This window comes from Propithecus coquereli, unplaced genomic scaffold, assembly GCF_000956105.1.
Source record: "Propithecus coquereli isolate 6110/MARCELLA unplaced genomic scaffold, Pcoq_1.0 Scaffold25, whole genome shotgun sequence".
In the NCBI taxonomy this organism is placed as follows: Eukaryota; Metazoa; Chordata; class Mammalia; order Primates; family Indriidae; genus Propithecus; species Propithecus coquereli.
This window is the reverse complement of record NW_012148063.1, coordinates 1,207,851-1,223,173: the sequence shown is the minus strand read 5'-3', so window position 1 is coordinate 1,223,173 and position 15,323 is coordinate 1,207,851. Positions and strand designations below refer to the sequence as shown.

Below are 15,323 nucleotides of genomic sequence, written 5' to 3'. Positions count from 1 at the left end.
CCCCTCAATGGCTTCCTGTTGTCTCCCAGAGAGCCAAGACCAAGCTTCTGGGCACAGAATGCAGGGACCTCACCACCTGGCCGCCTGGTTCCTGTCCAGCCTCACCTCCAGAACGTCACCTGGCAGTGTGTTCAGTGTCTGACTGGTGGTAGCTCCACATATGAATCATGCTGTTGCTTGTGCCCACACCTTTGTTCAGGCTATTCACTCTGCCTGGGATGCATCGTTTGTATTTTGTACTTGCCTAACTCTAACTCATTTACCGAGACTCAGGTCAGGCACTAGCTCCTTTGCGGGACACTTTTCTAGAACCCCTAGACTGGCTTAGCCTCCATCCTCTGTATCCATCCATCCTGATATTTGCACTTATCCCTGATATTTTTACATTATCTTTTCTATGTTTTATTTCCCACTATGTTCTAAGCTCCTCCAAAATACGTTTTGTGTCATATTTATCTTAGTACTCCCAGCATTGAGCTCAGGCACTCAGAATACGTTAGTTATGCTGTGGACATAACACTGGATACAACCTGGGTACAAGCAGAGAGATTCTGAGTTCAATGTGGTGAGAGAGAGAGACAGAGAGCGAGAGAGAGAATTATTTCAGGATTTATCTGCTGTGTGACGTGAATGTGAACTGGAAGAAGGTAGAGGAAGGGTGATCTCTGATGCAATGATTTACAGAAATCCCTTTTAATTCCATGATTCTTGATTGAAGGTGGGGGCCGTGTCTTAATCATCTGTAAGCTCCAGTGCTGAGCACTGGGATCAGGTTGCTGAACTGAAGTGAATGTCTTTCCTTCTTTTTAGTTAATGTATATGCACATAAATTATATTGACCAATTTATTGATAGATTTCAAAAAGCCATATTTTTGCATTTGGAGAACCTAACTTTCTAACAGCTTAGAGGAGCTATTTGTAAGGTCCCTCAGGCACTTCTCACTATCTATTAGTCTCCCAAATTAAAGTAGCTTTTGTATGTGGGCAGGTGGAATATTTTTCCCCAGGAGATACAGGCTGCTAATGGGCACACAATTCCAGCAGGAATGTAGGTCTTGATGCTTGACAGCCCAGCCATAAGTAATTATTTCTCCTCTGAGAATCCCTTGGAGAGCCACCCACTGAGAAGTACCTCTCTAGCCTAGAAGATGCCAAGAATTGGGTCCTACTTCTAGTAATTATCCTTTCAAGTGGCCAAGAGAAGTCTTCCCCTACCTTCTTACCAATTAATGATGTTCATTTCATCTCCGCCCCCTGACTTGCTAAGTTAGTGATGCTTTCTTGCTCCAATACATCTTTTTCACGCATGCTTTTTCACACATGGCAGCAGCAGTGTGCAATGGTTTGTATCCCTTTTTGTTAATAGATGATAGTCTGAAAAAGATAAGATCAGCTTTGCATTCATGTATTTTGACCAGATACCAATATATGCTAGTATTGCTAATGCCATTTTTAAATCAATTGTAATTGTACACTCTATTACTTAATAAATCCTTCATAAATTATGCTAGTTTATGGACCATACATTCAGGTTATAATAGAATTTTTATAACACCCATAAACTCCTCTTATTTTCTTTTTTCCTTCGGGGAGGTGGACCATCCCACATTTATGTGCTTTCTTTGGGAGTTTTGCTTTTTGTCTTTTTCCCTCCTCCTCCATTTCTTTATTATTTTTTTTTTTACCTTCATCTTCATAACCTAGAGATGCAATGTGAATTGTAATAAAGTATCACTCTCACCTGGGCCTTTTCAGCCTGGCCCCTTGGTTAAGTTTCTTTCTCTGGATGCATTATTCACTCCCCTCCTCTTTCTGTCTATTTATACTGATCATGGCAAGATCTTCTCTTCAGCTAACCCTAGGGTTAGGAAATTCTTGCTCAAAGTGCATTTTGCAAGGTCAAGATTTCATCAACTACTCTCCTACCTCTTTTTTGCCTTCCCTCTCAGTTGAGATGTCAATTAAACTTGACTAAGCAGAGAATTCAGAAGGGAAATGCCCTCTCTGCTTAGTCCACCCTTCCCCCAGCCTTACAACTTACTTTAGCATCTTTCTGTATGGGGTGAGGGAAAACGCTAAATCAGACCCATTTGAGCTTCTAAAATTAGAGTATTTGAAACTCAAATTTTTGGAATGGGATAGTTTTTACAGTTATACAATTTTAATTCATCAAATTGGTATTAGAAATCAGAATTTGATCTCATTTTTGTGAAGTGTACAACAAAACAGGGCAAAAAAGTGTGTGCAAAACAGGCTACAATAGCACAGATAAGAGAGCCTGTGAACACTAAGAACTGTCACTCAGGGCTTTGAGTACAGGGCCTTTTACTTTCATAGATCAATGGAGAAAGTTTACAGCTTAGAAAGAAAACCTGGAATAAAAATGAACATTTCTCCTTTCAGCAACCAATTATATTTTATATGTCTCACTTATGTGTTTATTTTATCAAAACTATCATAGGAATCCCTAACATTTGCATAGTACTTTATAGTTTGTAAATGTTTTCACGTTATTTCACTTGAGAATGAATTAGGTATTCAAATTGAATAGAAATGGTTCTGCTTTTAGCACTATGGTGACCTTTGTAGATTTTTTTATATTGTACTTTTTCTTTTTTGTCTTTCAGGTTTTTGAGTTCATTTAAGAGGACGGTCTTAAAAGAAGAAAAAGAAGTGGTTCAGTCTTGGGGAGTGCTGTTTCCTTGATGACTGCTGCAAATGACTGGGATTCATTTATGACTTGCTAGATCTAGGAAAGTTCAAGCATGCTTTCTAGAGTGGTGTAGTCCTGTGCTGCCTCGGGTCACGTCTCGTGGTGTTGCCTTCATGTTACCGGAGGGACCATGGCAACCTCCAGAGCAGCCTCACGGTCTCCTCGGGACATCGCCAATGTGATGCAGAGGTTGCAAGGTAAGGGGCAGAAATTTCAAGGATTTTTTTTCTATAGTACACTTTTAAATTCAGATACCAACTTGACACACAATTCCCTAAATTTCCATGGATTTTTATGCAATTCTATAAAACTATAACAAAGAATCGAATGGATGTCTTTTATCCCAGTATTTTCAAACAAAGCCATGCTATCTCAAGATGCTGTCTTCTTTTTGTAGGAAAAGACAAAGGTACCGCCTTTTTTGTGATTTTCTGTCTGTGTTAGTATGCTTTACATGGTTAGTTGGGAATTCGGAGTATTGCCAAATGTACTGGTGCTGTCTTTCAATAATACCAATGCTAATACAACACCAGTGACAGTGCCTTGATAAGGTTGTCATGACAATGCTGGACAAGCAACTATGTGCTATTGCCAAATAAGTAAACCGGTGGCATTTCCCAACTAGAAATCCCTTAGCTAGAAATTCTTTAAGAAAAATTAGGCAAAAGAGGCCCAGAGACATGAAATGATGTGACAAAATTAATGGTTAATGATAGCGTACAAACCAGTCCTACGTTCTTCTCTGGTGCTCTTACTCTGACAGCATACTGCTTTCGAGAAGAGAATTAACAGGGAAAAGTTAAGACAACACACAGGTGAAATCCCAACTATCAATATTCTTTAAGCATGTATATTCCTTGAAACAGAAAGATAATCATCATCTATAGGTATATGAAAAAATTGCTTCTTTGTCATAATCCCAATGATATCTCTCCTAGGCTTCAAATATGTGCTTTTAGGATATAAAAATATCCACATTTAGAAGTGTTTTGCTGTAATTTTTGTCAAGAGAGCTTAAAAATAGTGTCATAGCTCCAGTGTGAGTGGGACATGCTTCCCATTTATTATTGATGGATCCTACTTGTCATGCCGGAAAGAGCCTCATTAGATAGAAGAACAGGTCCTTGCTGAATATATGGATCTAGACCTGTTCCATAGGCTGAAGAATTCTTTGCTTGCATCTGCTCAACATCAAGGATCTCAGATTTAAGTTGTGCATCTTTACTTGCATAGATGCAACACGGAATTTGGAGTTCCATTCCTCTATGTTTGTCTTTGTGGTTTTGCCTGAGGCCAAGTGCCTCAATGACATGATCTGTGAAATGATGGAAAGGAAACCCACAGGTCCCTTGCAGGATGGTGAGGAAGATAAGGTGATAAAACAGATTTTCCTTTGAGTCTATTAAATGTGAAAATTCTCTGGATGGCATACATAGTGACAATAAAAGAAAGTGGTAAAGAGCAAATGTGAAAGAACTCAAACAGAATCAGATTATGTTCCTACAAACATTCTACTCTTCGTTCTGATCTTGTTTCGAATGGAAGTGCTTTTATTAAGGCAATGGTTAGTGGTGAGAGGATAGTGAAGAGTATGGATACTTCAGTATTTTGTTTTATTATGTTTTTAATAGCACATGTGGTTTGTCTTAAGAAATGTGTGGAGTGGGGCAAAGAGCTGGAGTCCCCACCTCATCCCTCACTAAGCCCGCGACAGTGGATGCCCTATCTCACACCTGTGCGTCTAGGTGCTCCATTTGCAAAATGTGGACTGTTTCCACCTGCTTCCCCTCTCAGGATTGTTGTGAAACTCAATGAGCTAATATACTAAAGGGGCTTTAAAAACTGTAAATGCTGTGATATGGTGAGCCATTCAAATAGACATGAAAGAAAATTGGATGAGAAGGACTGGCTTTGTAATTTGTTGAAAATTTTTCTTGCAAATTTTTTAATCATCCAGATTTTTGGAGAAATGCTAATTGTTTTCTACTTCACAGAAGTCATTTTATTACATAATGAAGTGACTATACTTATTGTATTAATTGTTTTTCGTTGTTATAACAGAAAGAGTTATAACATGTCATAAGGGTACCTGACAAAGTTAGAACAATAAGCCTTAAAATTCAGAAGGAGACAAAATTCCTGAGCCGATGTCTGAAAGGGTCTTCCCAACATCTTCATTTAGAATTCTTAAGGTTTCGTGCCTTAGGTTTAAGTCTGTTAAGATTGACAGTAATCTAGCACCTCTTACACTTTCCTGGATTAAACTTAAACCCATTATCCAAAGTGGAGCACCACAAGAGCAGCAGAACGGGACCCATTTGTACTCACCATCAAATTGGTATTAACTAATCAACACATAAATGCACATATCAGAACAACATCTATTGGATGCTGGGGAAGGGGGAGGGCGGTGGGTGAGGGAGGAGGGGAGGGGTATTTGTATACACAAGGAGGGCAATGCGCACTACCCGAAGGATGGACATATTTGAAACACGGACTTCGGGGGGGGGGGGGAACCAAGGGCAACACACGTAACCTAAACATATGTACACCCATAATTTGCTGAAATAAAAAAAAAAAATTCCTGAGCCGTAGATACTTACTGTTAACCTTTAGCATCAGTTACTTTGTGTATATAGGTAATTGCTGGCTACAAAACGTAAGATCTGCAATGACACAAAGCACAACACGTCTAGCCTCACTAAGTGGAAACAGTGAAATGACAGGAAGTGAAAGTGCTCTGGTGGGTATGTCCATTAACAAATTGATCTGCTGGGTTAATTGTACTGATTCAGTTCGTAAGGTGTGGGTCTTCTGCTTTCAGTTTTCATTGTGCAAATTTATTGATGCTTTAAGCCCAACTTGCCCAGACAGGAAAGATCTGTCTTCTGTTAAGGGTGTTTAGGAAACCTGTTTGCCTGCTGGAACCTCCAGACAAGTGACCAAGATCCCAATAAATGGAGGGCTGGTATTATTGCCCAGATAACTATGACAAATTTGAGGAAAAATAAATTTCTATTAACTTAAAATCAAAGTTGCTATTTTCAAAGTTCAAATCCATAAGAACATTCTTTCGGAATCCCTTTTCTTTGCCTGGATAGATAATAAATAACTAATATTTGGAGGTTTGTTGTTTTTTCCTTTCTTGGATTTCATTGTCATTTCAGATCCTCCCTGAACTAACAAAGAGCGTGGAACTTTGCATAACGGCAACTTGGCTTTCTTTTCTCCTTTGCTTATTTAGCTTACAGCCTTAATTGCTGGCTATTTTTCTGCTTTGAATTTTTATGTCTCGTGCTAGGAAATTAAAGCACACACACAGATTGCTACATAATTTAGCTGCTACTGTAACAGTTCAATATTTCACCTTTGCCAATATTTGTGCTTGTTTGAGCATAATGTTTTAGGCCGGGATCCTGAATTATGGATGAGCAGTCAGACTGCAATGCAGAGTTCGCTTTTAAGAATAATGACTGTTTCTGTAACTTTAATCAATTTAAATATAACCTTAAAAGAAAATTCAGGACAATAATATTATACAAGAGTATTAAAAAATTAAATGCACATAATTAGTATATACATCTTCCGCTTTTAAAGGCTAAGGGGATCCGTTTAACGGCTGGCTTTTGGAGTCATTTTAGTTTATAGTCACATCTAAGAAAATAAATGGCTGAACTCCTCAGATTATAAATTTCGGTAAGACAGTGACAATTATTTTAAAGCTCTTTGTTACTTTTCATAGTGCTGCTGCATAACATTTGCTTAAAAAGTATTTGTTGACTGATTTTTATCAACTACATTTTTTATTTGAAAATACCATATTAAACCTTAAGTATTTTTAAATTAATATGTCGGTGTTGGTTAATGTAAGACAGGGTGACATCAATACAATCTTATAGAGCAAGTGGTAAATGGCAGAAAAGATTCAAATGAGCAAGGTAAGGTATTATATAGAGAACAGTTTAATAGAAAAGTAGAATTATTCACTGCAACGTCAAAATTTTATTTTTAAACCTTGTGAATAGATTCAAAGAGAAACAAATGAAAAAAGGGATAAGCATTTACCCTTGGAAATGTATCTATGAAAATTAACCACTCAATACAAAATAATCACAGCTTCCTCTTAAAAAATTTTTATGAGTGCTTTTAAACCTATTTTGGTTTACATATAATATTTCTTGTAAGTCCATTACACAATAAAAGAAATCCTCAAACTAACAAAGGAATTGACTGAAAAGTAGAGTCAAATAATTAATAATAATAAATAATTAATAAAAACATAATTTGCTTTTAGTTTAGTATCATTAGGTATGAGAAAAGCTTGAGAAAAGAAAAGTTTGCCATCTCATGAAGATTGAAACTTTTATAGTGGTTTGAGAGATTAAGTTTTATACTTTATTACTTCAACTTAATGACCCTTCTTATTAAACCACAAAACAGTGTCAAAAACCCACTTGTTATATTTAGGCTGGAATTCCCTTTTGGCTTTAATCTCTCCCTTCCCACATGACTGTTGTGTGAAAGTATCTCAAATTTACATATGACACAAAACAATGATTATGTCTTTTTATTTTGGAACATTATAGTTAAATAAATATTTGATAAATAAATGAATAAATCATTCTCCCTAACTGAATGAATTAAAGATAAAATTAGTCAAGACATATAAAAGCAAAGGAGGGAACCAACTAAATTGGGTCCTACTTTACCTCCCCTCATTTTGGAAAATGTTTACCTGAATTTCGTTCTTAATAGAAAGTGATTTTTGACCATAAAATCACTTTAACAATACATATCCTGCCTGAATGGGTGATGTATTTGTTGTTTTTATAAATATAATGTTTTAAGCACATTTTCTTTCCAAAAGGTATATTATTAAATACATGTTCATACTACTTTTAAATGTATTGAGGCATTTATATGAATTTGTGCAGTGCTCTGTTCTCTGAGCCTCTCTGTTTGCAGACCTATTTCATCCATTGTGCTTTATGAAGAAAGTACCTGAGGCCTTCAAGGTCTTCAATGACCAAAATATTGGCTCTTAAATAGAAAAACAAAACTGCTAAATAAAAATAGTGAAGCTTTACAAATGTTAACATTATGTCAACCTGTCAGATATAAATGAGGTCAATTCAAAAATCATATATGTCTCATAATATAACATTAAACAATGTAACAACATTACTTCCTTGACCTCCGGATTAAAGTCCCAACTTCTTGGTTTGGCTTCCATATTCTAGCTCCGTCTTAAATGCCTAGCACTTTTCCTCTAGCTCCCCTACATATCCTTCTATTCCAGCCAAATGACACTATTTGCCATGCTCTGAAGGTGCCCCTACTCTCTGTCTCCCTCTGGGGCACCTTTAGGAATAAGCTCAAGTCACTATTCCTAAAACTTGACTTATCTTCAAAGCCCAATTTAAATGCAGCCTTCCCAATGAAGGCTTTATCTCCAATACAATCAGAAATTCCTTCTCCTCCTTCTAAACTCCTCTAGCACTTTGTAACACTGTATGGCAATTATCTAAAGTTGCTTTGCATTATGTTACATGTATTATATGTCTAATGCACTCACCCAGAGTATAAAAGCCTTGAGGGCAGGAATTGGGTCAGATTCACATTAGTGCCCTGCATGCTGTCTAACATAGTGCATTTTTTTAGTGTGAACACTTCATTAAGTATTTGTTGAGTGATTATAATGTAAATATTTAAAATCATATTGATTTGCAATGGTAGAAGCTGGAAGGCCAGTAAAGAGGCTATTTTTGATGAGTCAGGACACAGATAACAGTGGCTTGGACTAGCTATTAAACAATTGATGAGAAGAGCGGTGGCAACATTCTATATGTATTTTGAAGGTAAAACCCAAATAATTTGCTGATGAATAAGAGGTGGTATATGAGAGAAGGGAATGAAAGTTGGCCCTCTCATTTTTTATTTTGAAACAAAGAAAGACTGTTGGGGAGAACAGTGTTAAGGAGGAAAATCAAATGCTTATTTTGGGCGTGTTGCATTTTAGATGCCTCATAGACTTCCGAGAAAGTAGTTGAATATTTGCGTAGGACTGCAGAGATCAAGGCAAGAGACAAAGCTGGAGTAAATATTTGCAAGTCATCAGCACAGAGATAATATTTAAAGCTGTGGGATTGTTTGACACCACCCAGGGAGCAAGTGTAGATATAAAAGAGAAGAGGTTTGAGAAATAGAGCATTCAGCATTTTGGGGTGGTGGGGGAGGATGAGGAGAGTCCCACACATGAGACTGGGAAGCTGCAACACATGTGGTAGGAAGAAAGAAGAGAGAAGGAAGGTCTGGAAGCCAAAGAGAGTGAGATCAAAGCGGGAATGATTAATAGTGTTAATGTTGTTAATATTCTCTATATATACTTGTTTCCATATGTTTATAGTATATAAAAGACTATGTATATTTTATATATAAATATCAGGCCTGGGTAAGTGCAAATGCATGTGCTTATCATTTAAAATTATTTCTGAAAGAATAAAGAATGGCCCGTGCATTGCCCATAAGGATTTGCCAGGTTCTTAGAAGTTAATTGGATAAGAGCAATTCCTTAAGAATTTATTAAATATAATTATATACCTTGTGTAGAGCCTACTCAGAAATGAGCCCTAAGGATAAACTGTCCCTTCCTCAGGCCCTTATCAGTCTTCTGTTCTTGTGGAGTTGGGAGTCCTGCTAAGAGCTAACAGTGGTCCTTGTGAGGTTGGTGCTGCTGTTGGTGCCATTTTGGACACTTGTGTGTGACTGTCCCACCTCTCAGTGCCTTCCTTCCTTCTGCACCTCCTCCCCTCAGACATCTCCACTTGTACCCCCTGGAGATTATTTCTCTAGATTCTTGCCAAGGAACAAAACTAGTATTATTGTTGCTTGTGTTTTGGAGAAAATCTTTATGGAGCCAATAACATCCAGTTTGCTTGCTTGGTCATTGTTTAATTAGCTCTGCTAGGGCACAGTTTCATGAAGAGGAAAGAGAAAGTATGACATGATCGGTGTTTATATTACCTGAAACATTGTAAAGACTCTGAGATTTCCTTTCCGTCAAGACTGGGATGGTACCTTCCCCAAAAGTGATGTAACCAAATTAGGAAAACTACATGTACATTTGGAAAAACTCTGTCAGTCACTGTGCTGGTGGCTATTTAACCCTGTCTGTGTTGGATCAGACCTGGGGCCTTGGGTTGGCCTCTGTATGAAGAATAAAGACCACACAGGTGTCCATGAACTTTAGAGTTCCATTAATGTATAATTTAAGGTAATAGATTCTTATTAAGGGGGCAAAAAACTAGGCTTTAAAATTCATGTATAAATCCCTCATATATCTAAAAAAAACTTATAAAACCAATTCACATCCCAAGTTATTGTTAGTCTTTTATTTTCTTTTACATTGGAGCCGTTGAGGATATTGGCACATTTTTTGTATGCGTGTGTGATACTCATACCTAAATACCTAGTTCCCAATCTCTGTATGACAGCCTATAGTTTAATTACACAATTATTAATCATAGGTATTCAGTTATCATGTACTCATTTATTTTAAATGGTTGAGAATTTCCTGCATAAGAATGTATACAGCTTTGCTATAATGCTAAGGATAGGTAATGATAATTTTCTATTCATTTCTTCCCAAATAAATGAATGGAAACATTTGAGAGAAATTGATGACTGCCCCAAAGAGATTCAGCATCAAAGGACACATGTATAATTTTGAATTCTTTGAATATAGTGAAATTTGCCTCAGTATTTAAAACATGGTTTCTTTGGTAACTTATGTTTTTTTTTTTTTCCATTGCTCACAATGACCTCTTGGATTGAAAACAAACAATTCCTTCCTCTACTGATATTAATCTTTCATGTTTAGTAAACACTGATCTCCACCCACATTAAAAAAGTTATGTACTTTGAATTACACAATTGGCCTCTGTTCCTTTGCTTCCTTTGTCCTCACATATGTCACCAACACTTGGAATCCCTTTTATCTGTTTATTCTTTATTATACTATTGACTTGTCTACTCACTTGGGAAGAATCTTGACATTTTTAGGACTTAACTTGGTATTTTTGTTGCTGTTCTTGCTGCTGTTATTATTATTTGTTGCTTTTGTATTTGTTATATGTTATTGTTAGAAGTTATGAACCACAGTGTTCATTTTGCCAAAAATTACACTAATCACATGCTCATGGCCGGTGTTTTCAACTCCTTTACTTTTCCAGGGGTTCTCACAGATTATCTCATTTTATCCAATTTTAGTTGATATGAGCATTCATTGCTTCAATATTCAACAGAAAAATTTGGAATTCTTACAACACCTCCAGAAACCTGGGAGTTCAACTAGACTGTACCCTCAATATTGCTACAAGAGAGATCTGTCAAAACACAACTCTGATTGCATCCCTTTCCCTATTTAGAAGCCTATAAGGATTCACCATAACCTTCAAGATAAACTCATTATGGCAGAAAGGATCTTCATTACCTGACTCCTATTAACCCTCCTATTTTCATATCTGTTCATCCTCTTTAAATGATGGTGTTCCAGTCGCCCTGAACCACTTCTAGATCCCCTCAAGCTAACTTCAATCTCACTTCCTGTTCCCTTTGCCTCTTGCCTTTCTCAAACTTCAAATCTCAGCTCAAACATCGCCTCTTCTGTGAAGCCTTTCCTAATACCACTAGCCAGAGTGAGAGGATCCCTTATTTGTACCTGACTTTGAACATGTTTCTAGTAAAGTGTTGATTACAGCAGGCTGTAAGGATTTATTCCTTTATCTCTGTGCCCCATTAGTACACTAGAACCTTGAGGGTAGGAGTCTTTTCTATTCAACTGTGGGTACCCAGTACTAAGCACAAGTAGGTACTTAATTTATTCAACTAACATTTAGTAGGTATTCAGTTTATTCAATTGTACATTCATGCATTTAACAAGTATTTATTGGGCATCTGCTGTGCTCAAGGCCTCTGAACACAAATGTGAACATGATTTACAGACTTTGTGTCCCCACGGAGCTGTAGTCTATGAGAGTGACATGATAATTAACAAGAAATTTGTAAACTGGATGATAGATATGATAAGTAGGTATATGTTTCATGAGTAAATGAATGAATAAATGAATTTCCACAAAACAGACAGATATTTGAGTAAATTGACCAAGGTAGCAGGCTACTGATGGTCTAAATTATTTTCATGTGGTATTTTACTCTGTGAAAACATCTTACTCTTAAAAAGCACAGGTCCCTAGTTTTGTATAGGGTGGTGTGGATGTTTAGATTAGAAGGAACTTACAGTTCATAATTTGATGTTCTTATTTTGCAGGTGAAATAACAGAGTTCTAGAACAGTAAAGTGATAACCAAAGTCATAAGTAGATATTTGAGGGAGCAATTTCTGAGAAAATTGAGGGGTAACTTGATCTTTATACATTAGTGCATATTCTTTCGAGGTTGTTATTTCGCATAGCTGTTAGTGATCCTGGGTCATTATAGATAGGAGGTAAGGCTAGCTACATAATTTTCAGGGCACAGCACAAAATAAAAAGTTGTTAAGAATAATTAATACACAGCAGGGCATAAAACCATGTGCAGGGCCCACCAGAGTGCAGGGCCCTATGCAGCTACTCAGGTCACACACCCGTGAAACTAGTCCTGAGAGATCAGACTTTGGAGAACTTGGGACCCTGAAGACTTTAGGGCTGTCACAAAAAAAGAAATTAAGAGGTAGGAAAGTATGGAGGGGAAACAAAACATCAAGGAGAGCCCTCAGCTGTTTCAAAATTGCATCTGGAATCAATCTCGCATAAAGGAAAACGAGAGGAGGTCTTAACACTCCCTTGACCAGAACTCAAAACTAGTTCTTCTGCACCATTAGCCAACCTCTCTATCAGTCAGATACACTGAGGACCCGGGATCCTACCCATCACTTACAACTTTATCTTTCTGGGTTCAAAATAATTTATCATAAAAACAAATTCATGGTTATATAGTGAGGTGAAGCTTGCCTATACATTTCTTCAAATGGAAAGATCATTTTGAATACTAATTATTTTAATATGCAGTTTCCCACCAAAAACATTTAGGTCATACTGAATAATCATGATGAGAAACTAGCAATTACTCTTCTTATTTCTGGATGTATTCATGCTAATTATATCCCTTTAATTTCTCTGTCCCTACAATTAGTAGCATGATAGTCAAATTTATATATAAGAAATGTAATGCCTGGCATACAGAAAGATTTGTTGAAAACTTCCATCTCTGGACTTTATCTTATTCAGTGAAGTTGTGAAAAATCCCTGGAGTACATAGCTCTTGTGTTTGCAAGTCAAAAGGTGTGAAAACTTTTAGTTGAGAAAGAATTGCCAAGTTAATGGATCTCATAGAGTGAGAGTCAGGTATTCTGAGATCATTTTGTGTTATGATACTTTTTTGATTATATAATTATTATAGATGGACATCTACATAATTAATTGATTAACATAAAGGATGTTTATTTCAGACTGGAAATACGTGTATACAAATAGCACTCTGTACTAATAGAAGCACACCTTCAGTGTGATTTTATTTCTGTTTGTTATGAAATATCTCTGTCTTACCTGGGTGATAAAATGGCTCCATTCCAAAATAATAACTCCTACCATCATAATAATAATCAAAAAAGGAATGTTATTTCCAATATATTTTAAAGTTTTGTATATTTTCTTTTCATGTTACTTTGTACTTTTAAAAAGAATAGTTTCATGACAACATTGAGTCTTGGAAATATGTTTATGAATTTAATGTGATGATAGCAATAGATGCATAAAACTCCATTAAATATTTATAAATATTTTAGAGATGGCTAGTTATCTTTAAAATACTACTTTGGCAATTTAACATTCCTATATAAGATGTGCATTTTTTAAATAATTTCCTAGGTGACACTTAATAGTTGAAATGTAAGTGATCCTGAAAGAGTTATAGAATCTCATAATTTTGGATGGAAAAATCTCAAAAGATCAGCTTGTCTCACTCTGATTTTTACAGATGAGTAATTGAGATTTGTAAAGATTGACTGGTACAAAGTCATGCATTTAATTAAGGCAGAATAGGACTAGATAGATCCTATAGTGGCTTACCCTCTCCAGAACTATGAAATTGTGAGAATTTTTCCCTTGTAATAAAATTATATGTTTCATTGGGAAATATTGTCTTTTTAGCTCTGTTCTGAGTTGAAAAGCAAGACCGATGTTACTATGTGCTTAATTTATATAAAATTATGAACTTCATATTTACCTATAATTAGAGCTCTTATTACAAATAGTTGGAACTGTGAGGGCATAGTCAGTATCTTTTTCAATTTTGCAAAATAAGGTAAATTCTCACTAAATATTTGTTGAATGGATTAGCAAATTCACCTTACCCACAGTGTGCCTTTGAAGAGAGAGAGAAAAATAGAGATAAAGATGGGGCGGGGAGAGAGAGAGATCTTTAGCTCATCACTTCAGTTTTTATCTGTTGCTTCAGAAGGGCTGTTGCAAACATTTCTCTATAGGTCCTGCTTACTCATTGTAGTCACCTGAAATAGAAAAAATTAACTATTAGGTTATAGACTGAAAATTAAGGACACCTTTTCTTTTGAAAACTTGGCCACGTGACTGTTCATTTCATTGCACTTGTGTGATCGATCTTTGGTTCATGAAATGTAGTGAGTGGCAATTCAGAAGATATTCCATTTCTACCACATATATAAATTGAACACCTTCTGTGATCCAGATATTGTTACATGTAAGGGATCTAACTCTGAAACCAACAGTTGTGTCCTGGCCCTTCAGGAACCTTAAAGTAATTGACCAGATTATAATCACAGTTTTGCCCTTGAAGTATTTTGCAATGAGAAGCTCTGGAAGCTGATTTAGGTTCCTCCTGGGTGGGCTAATGCCAGGCAGCCCCCAGAGGCACCCTGTCTACTGCTGTGCATATTCTCCAGCTTGGGCATTGGCCCTTCCTCACTTTAATTCTCATGCCAGGTTTTCAGAACTAGGCCACATTCTGACAGAACTGCCAATGAGCTCCCCTTCTTGCCACACTACAGATGGCCATTGGGTTGTAGACAACAAACTGTGGCTTCTTCTCTCCAAGCACTGCCAAGCCACAGACTGCGAACGTGGAAGGACAAACATTGATCTCTTCCTTCCCCTCAGGGCATCCATGGGGTATTCATACCACAGACTTGTAATGTTAACATGCTCTTCATTATCCTAGGGAAAGTTGGCTTTGGTTCCATGTCCAAGACATTTAGGAATAGTAACTTAATTATTACTTTCCTGAACTTAATGGATTAACTTTGGCTTTGGGAAGGTATGGACTACCAAATAGCATACTCTGCTCATTTTATTGAAAACCAAGCATTGCTCTAATGAACACATATAGTTCCAAGAAAAAGAAAAAGATGACTTTTTCAATTATTAAAAGCCCCAAGCCTTAATCACAAGTATAAAGATATCTTTAAAGATCTGCATTTTGAAAAGTAAAATTGTTTCTGTAAAGAGCCTTTCTGTCCAGAAAGCTACATTCAGAGTTTTAACTGGAATTGGTTTTAATTGGCTCTGTTATTGATGCC

At 36.6% G+C, this 15,323-nt stretch overlaps 1 protein-coding gene across 1 annotated transcript in view; it reads left to right on the top strand.

Annotated features, from left to right (window-relative positions):
• The first annotated feature begins 2,844 nt into the window (after positions 1 to 2,844).
• SYNE1 (spectrin repeat containing, nuclear envelope 1) overlaps positions 2,845 to 15,323 on the top strand; it is a 534,160-nt gene continuing 521,681 nt past the window's right edge. Inside the window, 1 exon segment of the mRNA XM_012646782.1 lies at positions 2,845 to 2,911. Coding sequence (XP_012502236.1) covers positions 2,845 to 2,911 — 67 coding nt within the window.